The following is a 19,729-nucleotide window of genomic DNA, read 5'->3' on the forward strand; positions in this document are numbered from 1 at the left end:
GAAAAAGGACACACATTAACAGAGGATTAACCCTTAAAAGCAATAGCCTGTTGCATATTCATATATCTCATACATGATGCATAAATTCCATTCAAACAAATGACTCTGTCTGGTCAGTGTCAACTTCTTCCTCTTAATCCTAACGGCGTCTCAGGGCTGAGTGAGGTGGGAAAAGTTCATTTCTTCTGATAAGGGAGCAATAAATTCCTTTTCTCTGAAAGATTTAGGTGTCCTGTGGCTGCTACCTGATGCAAGTACCTCAGTCCTTTCTTTAAAAAAAATCCCACATCCATAGTTTCTATTTTGACTACAAAAGTTACATTTTAACTACAAAACTAAATTTACCATACTATTAAAACATTAATACAGCACTACTACTCAATACAACATAATACATATTGTGAAAAACACCAATCACTTGTTTTTAAAATTTTAAAAGTTTAATAGTAATGAAATGGTTATAAAAATAGTAATACAATTAGAGTAATAAAAATTTGGACAATTTGTATTAGGACAATATGAGATAATAGAAACAAAGAGTTACAGATGTCCGGCTACCTTTTTCTGGGCAGAAAAGGACACACGAAAAAGGACACATGAAAAAGGACACACATTAACAGAGGATTAACCCTTAAAAGCAATAGCCTGTTGCATATTCATATATCTCATACATGATGCATAAATTCCATTCAAACAAATGACTCTGTCTGGTCAGTGTCAACTTCTTCCTCTTAATCCTAACGGCGTCTCAGGGCTGAGTGAGGTGGGAAAAGTTCATTTCTTCTGATAAGGGAGCAGTAAATTCTTTTTCTCTGAAAGATTTTGGTGTCCTGTGGCTGCTACCTGGTGCGAATACCTCATTCCCTTCTTTAAAAAAATATCCCACATTCATAGTTCCTATTTTAATTTCAAAATTACATTTTAACTGCAAAACTACATTTACCATACTATTAAAATGTTAATACAGCACTACTAATCAATACAACATAATACATACAGTAAATATCTGCGTAGAGCCATATAATACGCCCTTTCCACACTTTTTGTGAAGTAAAATAGTTTCAGCCATCTATTGAGAGTAGAGGAACAGTGAGGTCCGGGAAGTTTTGAAGTGCGCTTCAGATTTTGGCAAGAAGCAACCTCTAATCGTTCTGTCCCCGTCCCAATCCCCTCGAGCCGCTCTTTCCCCCTCTGCCCCTTCCCTCCCGCTCACCCCGCTCCTCACGCAGCTTCACTTTCTCTTCTCCCGTCCCTGCCGCCCTGAGGGAGGGAAGGGCAGAGAGGGAGCAGGAAGGAAGCTCGCTGCTTTCGTTTCCTCCACCCTAGATAAAAAGCTTGAACTTAGAGGAGGCGAAAAGGGAAACGGGAAGGCAGGGCACGCTGCGCCAGGAGCGACGCTGTGGGTACGAGCCCGCAGGGCAATTCCCAGGTGCTGCCCAAGCCCCGGGGCGCTCGGAGCCCGCGGGCCGGGCCGGCAGCGGGATCCGCTCGCCGCCTCCCGGGAGGGCGAGGAAAAGGAGGAAAATGGGTCTGCCGAAACCCGGGATCGAACCAGGGACCTTTAGATCTTCAGTCTAACGCTCTCCCAACTGAGCTATTTCGGCTGCCGTGGTCGCCTCTCTGCGGTGAGATAACACTAATCTATTTCTCCACACCCGTCACCCAGTCGCTCGTAGTTTATAGTCTAAATAAAATGGTTGTTATCAGTCCTGCGGCGCTAGATGCCGCAAACGGATCAATGACGGGTCCCCGCAAACAAAATTACGCCGTAAGCCAAAGACAAAGCAGCAGTAACACAAAATTGTGTATATACAAATATCTATGCATAATGCACACGTTAGAATGAAGGCGTTTTGGCAGTGGCTCCGTGGATTATTGCGGGAGGTAACAGGAACTAGAACATTATGTGGGACTCAGGAGCATGGAATTGGCAACATTTTACCTTCAGTTTTCAGGGATTTTATTTTAATGCCTGAAAAAATATGTGCAGAGATGATGGTGTCACAAAAATACATGAACAGGAAGGGCACCTGCAACTTCTTGTCTTCATGGTCTTCCACTGGAGAAGCTCCCTGTCTCCACATAAATCACAAATCCTGACTAAGTAGTGTAAGAAGAAAAAATAGTCTACATTCACGTTGTGGATTAGGCATTGATTTCAACAGGCAACTGGTAACACCCACCTGTGGCTACAGGGAAAAGGTATAGGATGCATCAGAGTGCCCATGTTAGTGCCTGTGGTGGGCACTGACATCTCAAGTTTGTGCTGATTTGCACAGCCCATGGTGTAGGAAAAGCCACCTGTGAGGGCTTCTCCTACTCACACTTCCTGCACACTGTGAGGGGAGAGAAGCTGCTTTGCAAAATTGTCCACTGCTGCTCCCTCCTGTTAGTAAAAACACCAAGACTGTCTTCCATAGTACTAGAGGAATTTAACAAACCCCTCCTTTTTCAAGGGGGGAAGAAGCAGTCTCAGCCCAAGCCAGTCATGTGAATATGTGGTAATATAAATCACCCTGTTTCCTTTTATTTTCAGAGTGTATTTTTCCTCACGTTGTCCCATATTTGTGGGTTCTTCAGGAGCTGGTAAGTTTCCAGGAGTCAAATACCTGCTTTCAGAAGTACAAAGGCTGAGGACTGAGCGAGCAGTTTTAGCGACTGAAAACAAAAACTCTTCACAAAAATAAATTCAGTCAGGGAGAAGTTAAAAAAATCCACCCACACTTGTGTTTAAGAGGTGTGTGAACAACATACTGATACAAAATCTCATCTTCTCATGATTTTCCATTGCCACTGGCAATGATTGTTTTGCTGAGAAATGATGAACATAATCCCTTAACAAGAATGTCTCCTACTGATGCAGCTAACACAATCTGTGATCTCTGGTGCAGATAAACTCCAAATGTGTCACGGCATGCACAGAAGTCAAAACACTATTGACTTAAGAGTTTTCCTACATTACCACAACAATCAGAGGTACTAGGGAGCAATGGGTTATTCTGATTCTTATTTTTAGAAATCTCTGTTTTGCCAGGTGAAATGGAAATGACAATGGGAATAAAACCAAAAACTAAAGGTAATGCAAAACACAATTAAAGACAATTCAGTCTCAGATACAGCATATTTAATAAGAGTCAACTTTTCCCCTATCAGAATTTGGTGAGGGGGTTTGTATTAAGTTTCTCCTTGTGTAGAGAGATATTTGCATTTCATGCCTGCCTAATGAGCAGAAGAACACAGTTTCAGCAAAATGGAGCATTCTGAGTCAAAAAACCCACAAACCAACAAAAAAACCCCCACCTTTTTTACCCACAGTCTTTCTCCTACATCAAAGAAAGTAGAGGGTGACAAACCAAACGTATTTTCAGTCCATCATCTTAGGACAGTGTAAACTAGCCTAAACCACAGCTGACACCCCTTAATGCAAGCAGCACACAAATTTAAGCAAGTGCTGAGTTCAGACCAGAGAAAGCCTTGGAGAAAGTAAAAGCTCTCTTTCTTGCATAAAGTGGAGCTGATACACACACACCACAAATGCCACAGGCCACAGCTGGCAGGGTAAGCTGTGCCTGCCCCATCCCTGGCAGTGCTCAAGGCCAGGTTGGATGGGGTTCTCTGTCCCTGCACATGGCAGGGGGCTTGAACTACGTGATCTTTAAGGTCCTTTCCTGGCTGAATCACTCTGATTCTGTGAGTGCAGATGGCCCTGCCTCAGCTGCCCACTTCAGTATCTTCCTGTTGTATTTTTGAGACCCTCGTGGCAGGAAGGAAATGATGAATCTGACTCCATGTTCTCAGAAGGCTAATTTATTATTTTATGATATTATATTAAAGAACACTATACTAAACTATACTAAAGAATACAGAAAGGATGCAGACAGAAGGCTAGAAAGATACTAATGAATCTCGTGACTCTCTCTCCAGAGTCTGACATAGCTTGGCCCCAACTGGCCAATGAGTGAAAACACTCACACCAGAAACCAATGAAACAACCACCTGTTGGTAAACAATCTCCAAACACATTCCAAAGCAGCAAAACACAGCAGAAGCAAATCAGATAATTACTGTTTTCATTTTTCTCTGAGGCTTCTCAGCTTCCCAGGAGCAAGATCCTGGGCAAAGAGATTTTTCCAGGAAATATGACTGTGATATCTTCCAAATCCTTTCACTTGCTGCTGGCAAGGGATGCACTGAATGGCAGCTGTGGTACACCAAGACAGTGAGTAGCAATCTTGGTTTTCCCCAATGCACAAGGGATTTCAGAAGCTGCTTCCCAAAGATCTGATCCAATTCAGAACAGTAATCTCGAAAAGAGATGCAAACCACCCAAGTTCCTGATAGAACCTGAATCCAAACCTCTGGCAAAGTCCAGCCCTTCTCCCTTGGAAAGTTTTAGCAGTTAAGTAAAATACATCTTTACTCCATTTATTTTTCCTACTGGTGTGGCCTCACTTTGCTCTGTGACACAAACCTTGAAAGAATAGACTGAAAGGTTACAGTGTTCACAGTATTTTACATCACTACCTCTGCCTTCTGCAGAAATGCTTCCCAGTAAAATCAGTGAGAAACAAAACCTGAAAGCATCACGCTTCTCCACACTGACAGTTCACTAGTTGATCCTTTGTCCTTTTCTTCCTACAGAAGCCAGAAGGCCAATGGCAAAATAAGCTGTTTTCTATAACAGAAAATACTTTCCCTTGTGAAAGAAATGCTCCTACCACATCACTCAGCTGCTAAGAAAATCTGCTGTACATCAAAGTAGCTCAAAGCAAAAGCCTCCTACATTTCTTAAATACATACATTTCAATATTTTAAAATGTGCATTTGTTTATATATATACAAGTAGTAACACAAAAACAAAAATCTCAAACCCTTGGATGAGTTAAATCTTCAAAAACATTTAAATGAACTAGAACAGCTTGCACTAAAAAATTAATAGACCCTATTGAAAATCCACCCCAGGTAATATCACTTCTTTGGATAGTCATATAAATATCAATGCTTGCATCTTCAGCATCTATACATTAAGAACAACTTTCAAAACTTCTGTTCAATAAACCAATCACTCCTTACTGCTTTCTTCTGTGTATTTCTGATAACACTGGTTTTAATGTTCCAAGACACTGGACATATTTTCAAAGGTTTAAAATATTTTTAAGTTAAGGTTTATGCATGTTTAAAATAGTAAGATTTTAGTTATCTGTAATCTCTACTCTTAAAAACACAACACAGCCAGTATTCCAGTATAAGGAGATGTGAAAGACACATATTTTCATGCAACCCACCCAAAGCAGCCGTCACAGCAATGACAAATACAGCTAAGACAGGTATTTCCAGCACTTTAGCTATTTCTGGTATTGACTTTTACAAAATACAGAACAGTAAGATGGATATCATAAGGAAGGATGCACTTTGTAAGGAAGTCATAGATCAAGAAAAGTACAAAAATTAAGGGAATCTTTGAATGTAGTCAGCAACATGCATTTGACAGTGATTCATCCATAAAAGCACATCTGGTAAGCCAAGTATGCAACAGATCATTACATATGAAATCCTGTATCTTCTATCTGTCCCAAATGGAGGCTTTTACTTCCAAATCAAGCATCAGTAACTGCCACACAATTCTACTATTATTATCCCACTGTGTAACAGAAAACTCACCTTCAATACCAGGCCCCTAGACTTTAAAACCCATACTTGGCACTGGAGTAAGCCTAGAAACTTCCTGGTTAGCCTTCTTTTAGAGTGACTCTTGCCAACCACAAGTGGCACTTTATCAACAGCACCGTGCATCACAAGGCGTGATGAAGTTGGGAACACTTGTGTTTCAGGAGCTAATTCTCAGTTTCTGAGACCCTTTAGGAGTCACAGCTTTTTCTGAGTACACCACAGCATCCCAGTCCTGTGCCACTTGCAGCTCTGCCCAGGGGCCACACAGGATCAGGGACTGGGCCAACTACAGAAGCTGAAGTGACAAAACTAAGAACAGTGGTCCTTTTTATGTTTGTCAGATTATCTCAAAGACAAAAAAGTGAAGGTAATTTTTCAGGATAGAGGAAGAGCTAAGAAATATTTTTTTAAAAAACCCACCATCTACTTTTTCAGCATGTTCTCCTTAATTAGGAGAAACCAGATACACCATAATATTTATTATTAAATCAACTTTGAACAAGATTCATTGACATATTTCTAGAATTACAGGTTTTTTTCCAAATTTTATATTAAAACTCAAATACTATTTTATCTTTAAAATGTTTATTACAGAAAAAATGCTGATACACTGCATTAAGGTCTGCCAACCCACAATTTACAGAAAAAGAAGAGTTTTAAAAAATTTTCTCCGTAAGCAGCCTTCATATCACAGGAAATAAAATCATTGGAATGTTAACTGTGTTCCAGTATTTCAAGTTTGTTACAATTACAGCTAAGAAAAAGGAGTTAACATGTAATGGACAGTAATACAGTAAAAGGAGTACAAAGTTTAAGGAAATACTTCTGGAAATCTCAGTGAGAGCACCTGCTACTTCTTGACATCATTCCCCCCTTGTTCCCCTTAAAAGGGGCATTTAAAGTTATAGTGTAGGTAAGTTTAATCAGTCAACTACAAAAGCTAAAAGTGCAACAGCAGAGAAATGGACGGAACCATACAGGTGCTGTGTCCAGATTTTGTCAATTTATAGTCTCCAAAAAAGATGTAATTTCTCCCCTTGATTAAAAATAAAACCAAATTCTTTGAAGTGACAAAAAATTATATTTATTACACTGTAAAAACAAACTAATACAGATTAATAATTCCAGTACTAAAACAAATTTAACTCCAAGTCTCAAAAGCTGCAATCACAATTATTCTTAATACGGCAGATTTTACTTCAGTACATTAATTTATAACATTATAAATATTCTTCACTCCATACAGTTTTTTAAAATCAATACCTAGTGAGAATAGAGTATTGCACCGAAAGCTGAAACTAAGAGGGTCAACTTATAAAGTGCTGAAACCATTCCAAAGTTGTGCCATACTGTGGTTCTTTACTCATCATGGTTCATGTATCTTGAATACATTAAGAGTCCAGTGTGGCCACTTGATTGCAGGCTTTGAAGAAAAGACCATATGAGGTAGAAGAAACTCCTTCAGGTTCTGTGCCATGCTATGGACCACTGAGCTGGGCAAAGGGGTCTGTCACAGGAAAGGGCTCCAAAGCTTTCTCCGAGTTTTTCCAGTTGTGGAAATTTTCTCTGTACCATTCAACTAATATGGGAAGAATGTTGATGAGTCAAGCTGACCAGAGACAACAGAGAAATCCAAATATTCCACAAATATACGACTAACAACATGCTAATTGTTCTTTATGGAAGATTTTAGCCCATAATATTACAAAAAATCTAGTTTAAACTTTTAAAGTTCTTTTTGCAAGACTTATTCTAGCACTAAAAAGTGATTATCTTTTTTCTTTTACGTCATGCAAATTCACTATTTAGAAAGCAGCCAATTTTATGTAAAATTCAAGAGTTATATTCAATCTCTTCAGCTTCTCATTAACTAAGCTATATACTCCTATATACCCATTTCCCCCCTTTCCCTCTCCCTCCTCCCATCACTCCTAAATCAATGTAAAAGTCATCAGTCTTACTTGTTTTCGTTATTCCTTCTTTCCAAGGCACTTTGGGTCTCCAGCCTAAGCTGTGCATTTTTTCTGAACTCATTGGATATCTGAGGTCATTTGTAGGCCTGATAAAGTATAAAATGCACACAGAATCTGATTATACTGCTTCCTCAATTAGAGATGCAGTACCTACACTGTCTCCCAAGGAATATTAGATATGCTTCAATTTTGAAAATTCCCATCAACATAAACAGGTTGCATTGCCTTCAAAAAATATGTGGCAGCTGAGTGCAGCTACAACAACACAATTCAGTTTGTACAGTCAACTACTTGAAATGGACTAGAATAAATATTAATTAGTATTTTACTGGCACAAAAATGAACACAAAAATCACTGCCAACGCATTTGCACAAATCAGTGCATTTGCAACACAGAGCCACCATTTTCTAATATTAGCATTCATGTTTTTATCCTGAAAACCCAGAAATTTACACATACTTCAGATTTAAAACACACAGGCTTTCAAAGGGGCATCATTGCAGTGGCTCCTTAACTACATCAACTTAGCAATACTGAATATGTAGAAACCCAAGCTGAAAGATTCAACACAGAAAGATACATCTGATATTTAAGCATGGCAGAAATTTTCACTTCCACAGTCTGGCAGATAGGTAGCCCAGTCTAGCATCCTGCACTACTGGCACTGGCATATTGAATAGTCAAGGTACATGTGCAGGCACAAACTGAGCATTTATCACTTTTACTATAACATGCTAATCTGAAGCAGAAGCAGAATTAATTTTTCCATAGCAAGTAACCCCCATGACCTTTAAGTCACTCATTATAGAATTATATAGTCATAAATTAGGTATATTAACAATTTTTGATAAGACCTCCACACTCCTGAAACATGTATTCCCATGTGGTTAGTTTTCCCAAGCCCATTTATGTTTAAACATTAGCAGACAAGGCCCAATACACGCAAAGAAACATCTCAAAATTAATTACACTGAGAACTCCTAAACACTCACATCATGTGAGCCAAAGGCAATTTGTTTAAAGTCCTGTAATACATTGAGATAGGATTCTGAAGAACATTTCCTTTTAAAAACAAAAGCTAGCACATTTTTAAAGATACTTCAGTTGCCATGATAACAATCTAACTGTGATCAGAAAGTAAGAATTCTAAAGGCCATAATACTTAACTGCTATCAGTAGACACATCATTTCTAATCACTCTGGAGAGAGTGATATCTAAAGTAAGCAGAGATCATTGTTTCTGCAGAAAAGAAATGGATATAAAAGAGCAGAGCCAAACCAAGCCTGAAATTAAGGATGGAAACACACAGCAAAAGCATATCTATGAAAGCTACCCATTTTTCCACTGCCCTAACTTTGGTACCTTAGAGCTTTACATCTACTTTTGAGATAGCAGCTTCAGTTTAAGATAGAAATCTAAAGTTAACTACACTCCACAGGCACATATTTCTGCCCGTGGAGACTGAGTCTTACTACAAAGTACATCTAAGTCTGAATTAGTCACATTAATGCCAAAATACTAAGGCTAGGCAACAGACGATGGAATTCATCTCACTCAGTGATGCTGAATAAAAAGTACACTGAATAAACTGTCCAAGCTACAGTTAAGGAAAGATTTAGTTGCTCTGTAAAACTTTTCCTCTTCCCAGAGCAGACTTCAGTAATGGCAAGTATGAAGTATGTTTGAAGACATATTAGCATTACATGCTCCCCTTCAAGACATTCATTCTGACCTACAGATCCAAATAATAAATGGAAGTCCTGTTTTCTATACAGAATCCTGATCATAGATATCAAATCCACTAGAAAAAAAAAGAAAAAATTAAGGAAGCAAAACAGCTCTTACTCCCTAAAAAGTGTTCCCTCCTTTAGAGCAGAAACACTTCCACAAAAAACTAGTTGGTTATGAGTCTCAGAAAACCTGCAGGACAAAACTATCCTGCACGAGCAGCTCCTCCTGCATGTCCTCCACATTTCTCACCTGTCTTTGACATAATCCATCCAGTGTTCCATTTCAGACTCTGAACTGGTCTTCTTTATCTGTCAAGAAGAAAAACAAGTTTCACTCCCATACATCTTGGGCTATCTAAACATATATTTAAAAACCAGTTTTTTTCTTAACAAACTTAAATCTTACTTAAAACTCCCACCAAATAAAAAAATATAAACCACAAACAGAAATGGTCTTTTGAATACTGAGTCTTCAAACCACCAAAATTATCAAAATTATCTTGAACATCTCCAACCTATCTCCTTCATTCAGAGCACTGCCAGAACATCCATAATCAAACTGTTAGATTTTAATAGTGCCACATTCTCAGACTAAAATTAAAGCAGTCAGCATGGAAAAAAATGGGTAATTAATCATGATGCCAGTCAGGATAACTGATAGAGCAGCCCAGCACAGGATAGCCCATACTGCAAACTTACACAGTCCAGCTGCCACAGAAAGGGTAGCACATCATTCTGCTGCAAGGATCTTCCAACAGCCACCACAAGTCTAAGCTCTTTCAGAGCTACAGAAGGTCTGTGTAATTATTTATATGTGCAATGAAAACCAGTAACAAAAAGCATCAGAACTCTTTACTCACTAAATGGATTAGCTCCTTAGCAAGCTGGGCAATGGACATCTCAAAGTTAGTTCCAATGTTATAAATTTCACCTGGTTTCCCCTCCTTCAGGACAGTAAGGAATGCTTCTACCACATCAGTTGCATAAAGGAAATTCCTTCTCTGAAGTCCAGAACCATGAATACAGCTTAAGACAAGAAAAAGACAAAAGAAGTTTTTTAGTTCTCAAATAGACACATTCGATTTACTGGACTGTTTTTAGCAGTTTTGCTGTTAGATGGTGCCTGAAGGTACCTTAAGTAGCTGACATGCAAACAATCCTTTACTTTAAGGAAATCCTGCTATTAAAATAAGTGATTCAGAACTTTGTTTTGTAGTTATCATTTTACAAACTAATATGTATTTATAACTGCAATTACAGTTTTATAGCAGAAATACTACCGAAAAATGTGAGTTACCTACCATTTTCTGTTCTGTTGCAACAAAGATATAAACTTTGGAATAACCTAAGGAATTGAACAACAACAAAAAAAAATTACTCCACTATTTTACAAGCTGTTATTCTACAAAGAATAAGGAACTTCAACGGTTATGAAGCGTTAAGTATTTTAATAAGATTCTTTAAATACTTCTAAGTTTTATTAAATATAATGAAAGAATATATCAAGCCTAGAAATTGCAAGGATTTTGGTTTGTAAGAGTACATGCCTTTACTGTATTGTAAGCCTTATCTTTCTGGCTGTTACAAATGTAACAGTTTTTCAAAAATAAAAAAGTTTCCATTACTTTTGCACATGGCAGTGAATTACAAACTAGAAATATTATTACCAACAGTTCAGAACAAGGTTTAAACATCCAACAAACTGCAGTAATTCTAGAAACAAAGAGTTGTAAAAATAGTTAAATTTGGAAGAGAATCAGCAGAGAATTTTAAGACAACCAGACAACAGATAAACACAAATCAAGTGATTTACATTATGTTAATCTAAAAGCTTAGATCCATTCATAATGCCCCAGATACTTCAGAACAGTCACCCCCACTATTAAAGTCCCTAAACTGAAGCCATTAGAAAAGTACTCAAATTACCTAAATTTAGCTTCCTGCTCTAAAGACAGGAGCAGAATACTAGATAAAACTAAAAGTTCATGTAGCCTAGTGCTGTGTTTTTAGCAGTAACTACGATTTGCTATGCAAAGAAAAATATAGGTAAGTCAAAAGCTAGCAAATACATCCCCTAAGATACCCCCAACAATCATGCAACCTGTAGCAAGACACAGATCAATGAAAAATGCACTCTAAAAGCCATTGCTTATCCACCTGCAATAATGCAGGTGAAAATAAATGTATTTGGGGAAAAAAAAAAACAAAACCACAAAAGGTAAAAAGTAATTTAAATTAAAAAACAGCTCCACAGAACTGTAAAACATAGCTACATTTTCCACCAGTTCCAAACTGCAAAGAGTACATGTGATGATTACTTTCAACAGTGTATTTCCATTCACTAACCAAGGAGATTCAGGTATTGATGTAAAAAGGCAATTCCTTCTCACAAATAACTGCTTTAAATAGTTATCCTGCAAGGTCTGTATGAAAACAGGCAAAGACAAGTCACTTTACACTACTTCTCACCTTATATCTGAATGTTATAGTTCCATCTTACTTATTTTCTGTGCAGGTTGGAACATCCCTTTCTATACCAGACATTGTATTCTCAGTTTACTTTTTGAAATGTTTCCCTTACTTATTGAACACTCACAATTATAGAACATGACATGAGTTTATGTAATTTGTAGGGGAACTCTGTCGAAATATCCTTCGAAAAATAGAAAAATTACAAAACAAAGTTGCTGTCATAAAATTCATTTAAACTACAAGTCTCTAATTGAAGTTTTATCAACAACCAAAAAATATGTGTTCAGGGTAAGACACATTAGTGCAAGTTCAAAATACATAATCACATTAATTCCAAGAGTGCTTTTTTTCAAAGCACTCTTCCACACACTTTTTCATCCCATGCACATGAGAAAAAAGTAACATCACTGCAACCTTGAATTCTGGTACACTGAAGCTCAGAGTAAAGAACAGTTTAACTTACTTTTTCTGGATACTGATGTGGTCCATAAACATTACTGCTCCGTGTGATGACAACTGGGAACTGGAGAGCATTAAACATACATGTGATTACATAAGAAAGCATATACCAGTAAAAATCTGTACCTTCCTGCTGATCAATAACAAACCAACATATGCACAGTGCTTGCACAAAAATCTGCAAGCCCTTACAAACATTAGTGAACTAAGCTTTCTGTATTTCTGTCGAAGAGGCAAAGGCCTCCAGCCTTCTCAGCTTGTCAGGAGCACCACCAGTGACAAATGTTTGAAATCTCTCTAGCTCTGGAACCACCGCAGGACATTGCATATGTGTATCTGGTTGACTGAAGACTGGCTTACTTCTACTTATTCCAGTATGTTTCACAGGTCATTAACATCCTGTTCTTGTTCACTTTAGAGCAAAAACATCATATATCAAGAATAGAAGTCTAAAATATCCAAAATGTGGATAAATGTGTTTGCTTAAACAAATCTGCCTAGAAGCGATTTCTCTTGTTTTTGTTTTTTTTTTTGCTTTAACCATAAGCCTAGTCTTGATGAAATTTGATTTATGCATGTGTAATACTTTTGTATTCCTGCAAGCTTAGCACTGATTTTTTAAATTCCTAATGTTCTCTTTGACCATTTTATCAAAGCACATTTTTAGATATTACAGTTCAGATTTAAAAAACAAAACTTAAAAACATTTGATCTGTCCCCCCTGTCTTGCAGTGTATCTTCATAACTTATTGATGGAGATTCTCTAACACATCTGAACTACAAGACTAACAATAAGGAAAGAGGTGGCACTGTGAGGACTAGTACTGATTTTTCTTTTATACTCTTACATACAAAATACAGACACTAAATTACAGGCTTCAGAATTTTTGAAGCTTCCATGGACTTACTTGGTACCTTTCCCAGTAAGACTGAACAAAACACTCTGCAGCTGCTTTAGAGGAGGCATAGGGATTTGTTGGACGTTTTGGTGAGGATTCATCAAATTCCTAAAATGAAAAGAAAAATTTGCGTTGCTCAATTTCTTTTGCCCAGATAAGCCTTAAAGTTACAAAAGAAATAAAAATCCATAAATATCCAAGCACATCAGCCTAACAAAGTCCCCTTACAACAGAAGACCATAACAAAAAAGTCTATTTACTGAACACAGGAGACAGACAGAGTACCAGCAGTAATATTTTTATACTTGTAACAGAGTTACCTCACAGCAGCAGGTCCTCAGATTTTTATCTTATTAAATAATCACTGTTGCTAGACAGGCTTTATATTTTTCAGGTTCATATTGCCTCAGAGAGCAATTAGGCCACCATTAGCAAATTCACCTTTCAGCAAAGAAAAGGAGTCTTTTCTTAAATTTTTGTGTAACTTTATTTCTTTAAAAAATGTAGAATTGCAACCCAAAAGCTTCCAAAGCAAGGCTTCAACAATTCTGACCAGTTCCAGCACAGGTATCTTCCAGACTATCCTGACACTTTAATCTATTCTCACTTGAAGAGAGAAAAAAACAAACCCAAAGAAGGAGGGATACTACCCAAGGTGTGAGTGGTAACAATCACCTTAACGTGATTAAAACACTCACTGTTCTTGTCCGACCTTTGCCTCTGAAATGAAATGGCCTTCCTCCCCTCAAAAAAAACCTCTACAAGAACTTCTAGTGTGATTCACAAAGAGAAGAAAAAAAGAGATTAAAGTTCTCTTTTCAAGGCCCAGAGACAGAAAAAATTCACTTGAAGGTATCAGCCAAGCCACGGGTCTACACACAAGAAAATATCATCCTTAGGTGTCACAAAAGCCTACAGATGGAAGCTGTGTTGAAGGAACTGATAAAGACACTGTGATAATAAGGAAGTGCATAGAACTCTTCTGAAATCCATTAATATTTCCAGAGACTATGGCAAAAGGCTCCTTGACTTTATTTATGCTTTTAAAAAGATGAACATGCATAATTTGCCTTTTTACTGAGCTAAATTACATTTCCTGAATTAAGGTCAGGTATAAATTCTCAAAAATCAAAGATGTGCACATAACAACAAGAAACATCTGAATATTTATTACAGTCATACAGGAATTGTTTTCTATTTGAACTGTCACTGCCTACACCTCTGTTAATATCTTAGCTAGAATATAAAGCAGTTCCCCACCTGTTAAGCTGTGCACATTACTGAAGTCTCATGAATGCTCCAGGACAAAACCTGTACAATACACTCCTTTGATACTATCTCTGAGCAGTGACACCATTCATGACCCAAATCTCACAATAAACACTCAATATAAAACAAGCTATGAAAAAACCAAAACAAACAAAAAAAAACAAACAAAAAAAAAAAACAGGACAATTTTGGTACTCAGCTTTCTAGAAGTTACCAGTGCTTACTTAAAAGTCAAACATTTACAGAGGCCAAGGAAAGTTAGACTCAACTTTGTTTTCACTATTAAAAGCAGGTAAACTGGAAAAATCCTCATGCATTTTTAAACTCACCTCATCAGTGCTACCTCCATATACTTCATCTGTACTAACATAGACAAATTTCTCCACATTGGCTTCATGTGCAGCAGCAACCAGCACATTGGTGCCATAAACATTCACGTAGGTGAATTCCAGGGCATGCCAAAATGAAAGATCTACATTAAAAAATAGAGACAATTCTGATTAAATTTACAAGACAAGGGCTATAAATTAAATTTAGCAAGACAGGGCTATAGGTTCCACTTGAAGGCTGCAATATAGACCTGTCAGACAGCAAGGTCCTTATTAAATGAAGGCCCCTTCTACACTTACTTGAAGACAAAAATCCTTGTTCTCGACAAGAGGCTGGAATCATGAGCAAAAGCTTGCTGGTTATGGATTTTTTTCATCTAAAATAGCATTGGCTAAGTACAGTAAGGAAAGTGTCATTCAAAGACAGCTGCAAGATGCAGTAATATGGACCCATGACTAATAACTCATCAGCAGCTGTTTTGATTCTCACAACTGTTCCCCTGACCTAATGACTTTGTGCCTATCAAATCTGACAATTTCAAGAAGTACTTTCCTGGAGAATTCTTTGAGGATTTCTTCTCATGATGGATGGAGTATGGTGGGGATTGCTCTTACTAACAGTGATACTGAAAAGCAGCCATCTGAAATATGCACTTTATAATTCATTCTCTCTTTTTAGCACGGAGACAAGATTCCAGTGGCATTTATGCCTAATCCTTCAGCTTTCACACTGTTTCTTCATGTGACATTGGAGCCAATTAGGTAAAAACTTCAGACTATGTACAAAGCCCCACTCCACTGTCTTTATGACTCCCTCAGTACATTGTCAGCTACATGTCAGTCTAGATAGAATTTAAAAATGTAATGCAGACAAAAAGGTACATTGCCATTTATATGCAATGAAAACAAGACAACAGTTAGATTAAGAACTTTTTAAATCAAGGCTGTGAATCCCTCTGAGTTAAAAAGGACACCAGATGCTCAGTCATGTGATTTGTAGAGACAAATTGGATCCTTGATTTATATGAAGACAAAAGATAAAAGGTATGCTGGCACATATTTCAAGCAGGTATAGCCATGGAAAACAATATCAAAACATGCAGCAATGCTCACCTACATGTGTTTGAGCTGCAAAATGAAGCACTATATCTATTTTCTCAGTTTCAAAGAGCTGCTTTATAAAATCAGGTTCACAAATATCCCCCTAAACAGGAAAGAAAAGAAAAGGCAAATTATTTTTGATAGAAAATAGTCAGCTTCCCTTTATACCAAGTGTCACATAAGAAACCATTACAAAGGGAACACAGGATATAAACAGCACTATCAACTGAGTTCTGGGCCACTTATCAATGCCATGTCTAAAATAAGACCATACATAAAATTTCACCCATTTTTTAAAAAATCCTAAATGAAACTTATTCAGAATTTATATTACTATTAACATTAGAAATAGCAATGTGTCAAAAATACACAAAACAAAAGTACAGCGTGGAGCTCAAACACTGAGGCTGAAATTCCAAGTTTCCAGAGCAAGTAAGAGTTCCCAGTCTGGCAGGGACATCTAGTGGTACTGCAACATCTGAGAAGCAGATTCCCACTAAGGGGGATTAGATTATGTCTTGCAAGGGCTTTGCTGTTTGCTGTTTATTTGGGTGATTTATTTTTTGACATATTTTTTTAAGAGACATTATTTTGAACTAAATGGCTAGTTACTGATTTTTTTTAATGAAATTCAAGCTTAGTACATGCACGCTGAACAGCACCAGAAATTGTGATTAAAACATATGTTTCATACAGTCCCTGAGTCAAATTTTCTAAACTTACTGTTCTACTTTCCAAAACAGACTTCCTTTCTACAGTACCACTAGAGAACACATCCTTCTTGCTGTCTCCTAAGGTCAGGACCAATGTTACAGTTCTAATTATAAGGGCTGCACATTGGAAATTATCTTTCCAGCACATTTTTTCCTGTCAGTGTAAACTGCTTGGTTGCATACTAGCTGGATGTGAAGCTGTGATCATAACCCCCATACTGAAATAAAGAGGTGGTGCACAAAAACATAAACAGCCATGGGGGTCACCAACAGGTCAGGGCAAGTTCAGCTTCCAGCCTCACCTAAATGTAAGGAAAAAGGCGAGTTGACATCAACTACATCTGAGAAAGGTGCTGTTTCAGCAAACTGAGCTATAAGCATTTCTCAGATGTCCTGCAACCTTGGCAGACCCCAAGACAGAGAGATGAGCATCAGCACTGCCTTTTGTAGACAGGAGGAACCTCAGCATACAAGCCCAAATATTGATCTGAACAATAAATCAAAATCCATCTCCTGTCTGAAGACAAAACTGTGAAAGCAGTACACCAAAAATCTGTAAAAAGTCACATTTTGTGGAAGGAAAGGTTCTATCACCTGGATAAACTTGTAGTTTTCCTTCCCAGAGACAGTTTCAAGATTCTTCAAGCTTGCACAGTAGTCGAGCTAAAGAGAAATACCACACAACATCAGTAAGTGAGCTTCATGGAAGCAAAAAGGCTACTCAAACCCAACCTAACCACTGGAAAGTCTAAGAATAAAGTAAAAACTTATTTTAAAAAAATCTACTTCACAAGCAGATGAGAAGCTTTAAAAGCACAAATCTTCAAAAGAAACCCTAACTGCAAAAATTCTTAAACAGATGTTTAGAGCTTGAAGTCTTGTTCTTTTTCTGAACACCACTTGACTGTTTTTTTGTGCACAGAAACAAATGGAAAATCAAACAAAAATTAGTAACTAACAATAAGCCATATAAATTTCAACATATTATAGATTACATGATAAATCATTTAAAACAAGTTGTCCATATCAAGAAAGAAAACAAGGTATTATTACCTTATCCAGATTTATAATCAGATAGTTCGGATAGTTTTTCACAAGGGAGACAACTACATGTGAAGCACTGCAGGATAGAAGAAAAACATATTTTACAGTTATAAACTTGGCTTTAAGGTATTAAAGAGATGAAAAAATACAAATAAATTCAGCATTTTCAAAAGTCTTAGGGGGAAGAAGGGGATATATTCAAGACAAATGGAAGAAAAATTCAAAGATATTTTAACACATCAACATTATTCTAATATATATTCTATACATTATCCTAATTTTCTATATGTAAGGTTAAGAAACTAAAAATCAGAACAAAAGTTCATCCTGTAATGAAAGAAATCAGCACTGCCCACAGTCACATAAAAAAAACCAAAAAAACCTGTTATAGGCATATTCAGTTGCCACTGTAAAATATTTTTGCAATCTAAAGCGTACATATTAGGTATCAGGGAAAACCAAACAGTCAACGCTCCTAACCCACGACAGCGACTGCCACACTCACGTCTCTGACACTGCTGCTAGGTGTAAGTGACAACCAGACAACCAGGTGGCACTGCCCCTTTGGCACGGTCTTGTGGTACATGAAACTCATTCTGAGAGTTCAGGTTAGTTCAGGGTTATTCATACACAGAAATTTTACCCTCTCACAGCTTCCACACACTGAGGGGCTCAAGCTTAATTCGGGCCAGACCCTTCTCTGACTCAAACTGAGCCCACAGCACTGGGGGTTGATACGGGAAATAGCAGCTGGCTCGAAGCCCTGCCACCTTCAACCCGAAGAATCCATTAGGCTGGAAAAGACCCGAGATGATCGAGTCCAACTTACGACCAAACACAAGGGTTAACCCCTTGTTAACCAGACCACAGCATTAAGCCCCATGTCCAGTCGTTTCCTGAACACCTGCAGGACAGTGACTCCTGACCTCCCTGGGCAGCCTATTCCAATATCCAATCATCTTTTCTATTAATAAATTCTTTCTAGCGTCCACCCTAAACCTCCGCAAGCTCATCTTAGACTGTGTCCTCTCGTCCTGTCTATTTGCTGCCTGGGAAATAAGGCTGAACCCCACCTGGCTACACCTCTCTTTCAGGGAGTTGCAGAGACGGTAAGATTGTTTCGCCTGAGGCTCCAGGCAAAACAACCCCAGCTCCCTCAGCCGCTCCCCGTAAGGTCTGTGCTCCAGGCCTTTCCCCAGCTCCGCTGCCTTCCTCTGGGCAGCCCCGTCCCGGCCGAGGCCGAGCACCGACCGCCAGCGCCAGGCGGTCCCTCCTTCCCCTCCTGGCCGGCCGCAGCGAAGGCCGGCGCGGGCAGGCTCCCAGCTCTCCCCCCGGCACTCACCACCTCCGAACCCAGACACGGGAGAGCCACCAGCGGCCCCGAGTGAGCGCGGCCCGAGCCAGCGGCGCCGAGGAACCGGCCCGGGATGGACAAAGGACGGCAGCACCACGGGACCCCCGCCCGCCACGTCTCGTCCGTGGCCCCGGACAGGAGGCCGGCGGCCCCCCGCTCCGGCCCCGCGGGTTCACTCACATGAAGCCGGCGCCGCCCGTCACCAGAACCCGCTTCTCAAACGGCGGCGGCGCCGCGGGGCCCGCCCGCCCCGACATCGTCCGCGCTTTACGGCACCGGCCCCTCACTACCTGTCCCCTACGGCTGCACGTCAGCGGCACGCGCCCGTGGGTTTCACGGGCAGAGTCGCAGCGCCTGCAAGAGGCTCATTGGAAGATCGCCTTCCTCGCTCCCCGCGCGGCCCCAAGAGCGGAGCTGTCACTCTCTGGGAGGCCACTGACAGCGGGGAGGGCGCGGCGTCTGAAAAAGACCAATACTCCCCTCCGCATTCAGCGGCAACCGGCTGCCTCTTTTACGACTCTGGCCCTTTCAACTTACGGCCGGACCTGGCAACGGGACACGTTGCCGCAGGGGCGGGGCCTGGCGCTCGGTCTCGCCCCCAGGGGCGGGCGCGCTCCCTCATTGGCTCTCTCGCCGCTGGCGCCTAAGGCGGTGGGGGCCGTCACGTGACGCGGCGGGGCCGCGCGGGAGGGGGGAAGGAGGATCCCGGCGTCC

General features: G+C 39.4%; 1 protein-coding gene and 1 non-coding gene across 2 annotated transcripts; both read right to left on the reverse strand.

Annotated features, from left to right (window-relative positions):
• Positions 1 to 1,531: 1,531 nt before the first annotated feature.
• On the reverse strand, positions 1,532 to 1,604 carry TRNAF-GAA (transfer RNA phenylalanine (anticodon GAA)). The gene has a single exon. It is a non-coding gene; the product is annotated as a tRNA-Phe (tRNA).
• Positions 1,605 to 3,791: 2,187 nt separating this feature from the next.
• On the reverse strand, positions 3,792 to 19,470 carry TGDS (TDP-glucose 4,6-dehydratase). The gene is made up of 12 exons (XM_066545106.1): positions 19,196 to 19,470; positions 17,671 to 17,737; positions 17,212 to 17,280; positions 15,917 to 16,007; positions 14,804 to 14,946; positions 13,215 to 13,313; positions 12,311 to 12,370; positions 10,677 to 10,720; positions 10,236 to 10,401; positions 9,626 to 9,684; positions 7,632 to 7,729; positions 3,792 to 7,249 (listed from the first exon to the last, which is right to left on the reverse strand). Exons 1-12 carry the CDS (start codon positions 19,270 to 19,272, stop codon positions 7,149 to 7,151), a joined length of 1,074 nt encoding a protein of 357 aa, XP_066401203.1. The 5' UTR covers positions 19,273 to 19,470; the 3' UTR covers positions 3,792 to 7,148.
• Positions 19,471 to 19,729: the final 259 nt, after the last annotated feature.

The sequence above is a fragment of the Molothrus aeneus genome, chromosome 2 (assembly GCF_037042795.1).
Source record: "Molothrus aeneus isolate 106 chromosome 2, BPBGC_Maene_1.0, whole genome shotgun sequence".
NCBI classification, from domain to species: domain Eukaryota; kingdom Metazoa; phylum Chordata; class Aves; order Passeriformes; family Icteridae; genus Molothrus; species Molothrus aeneus.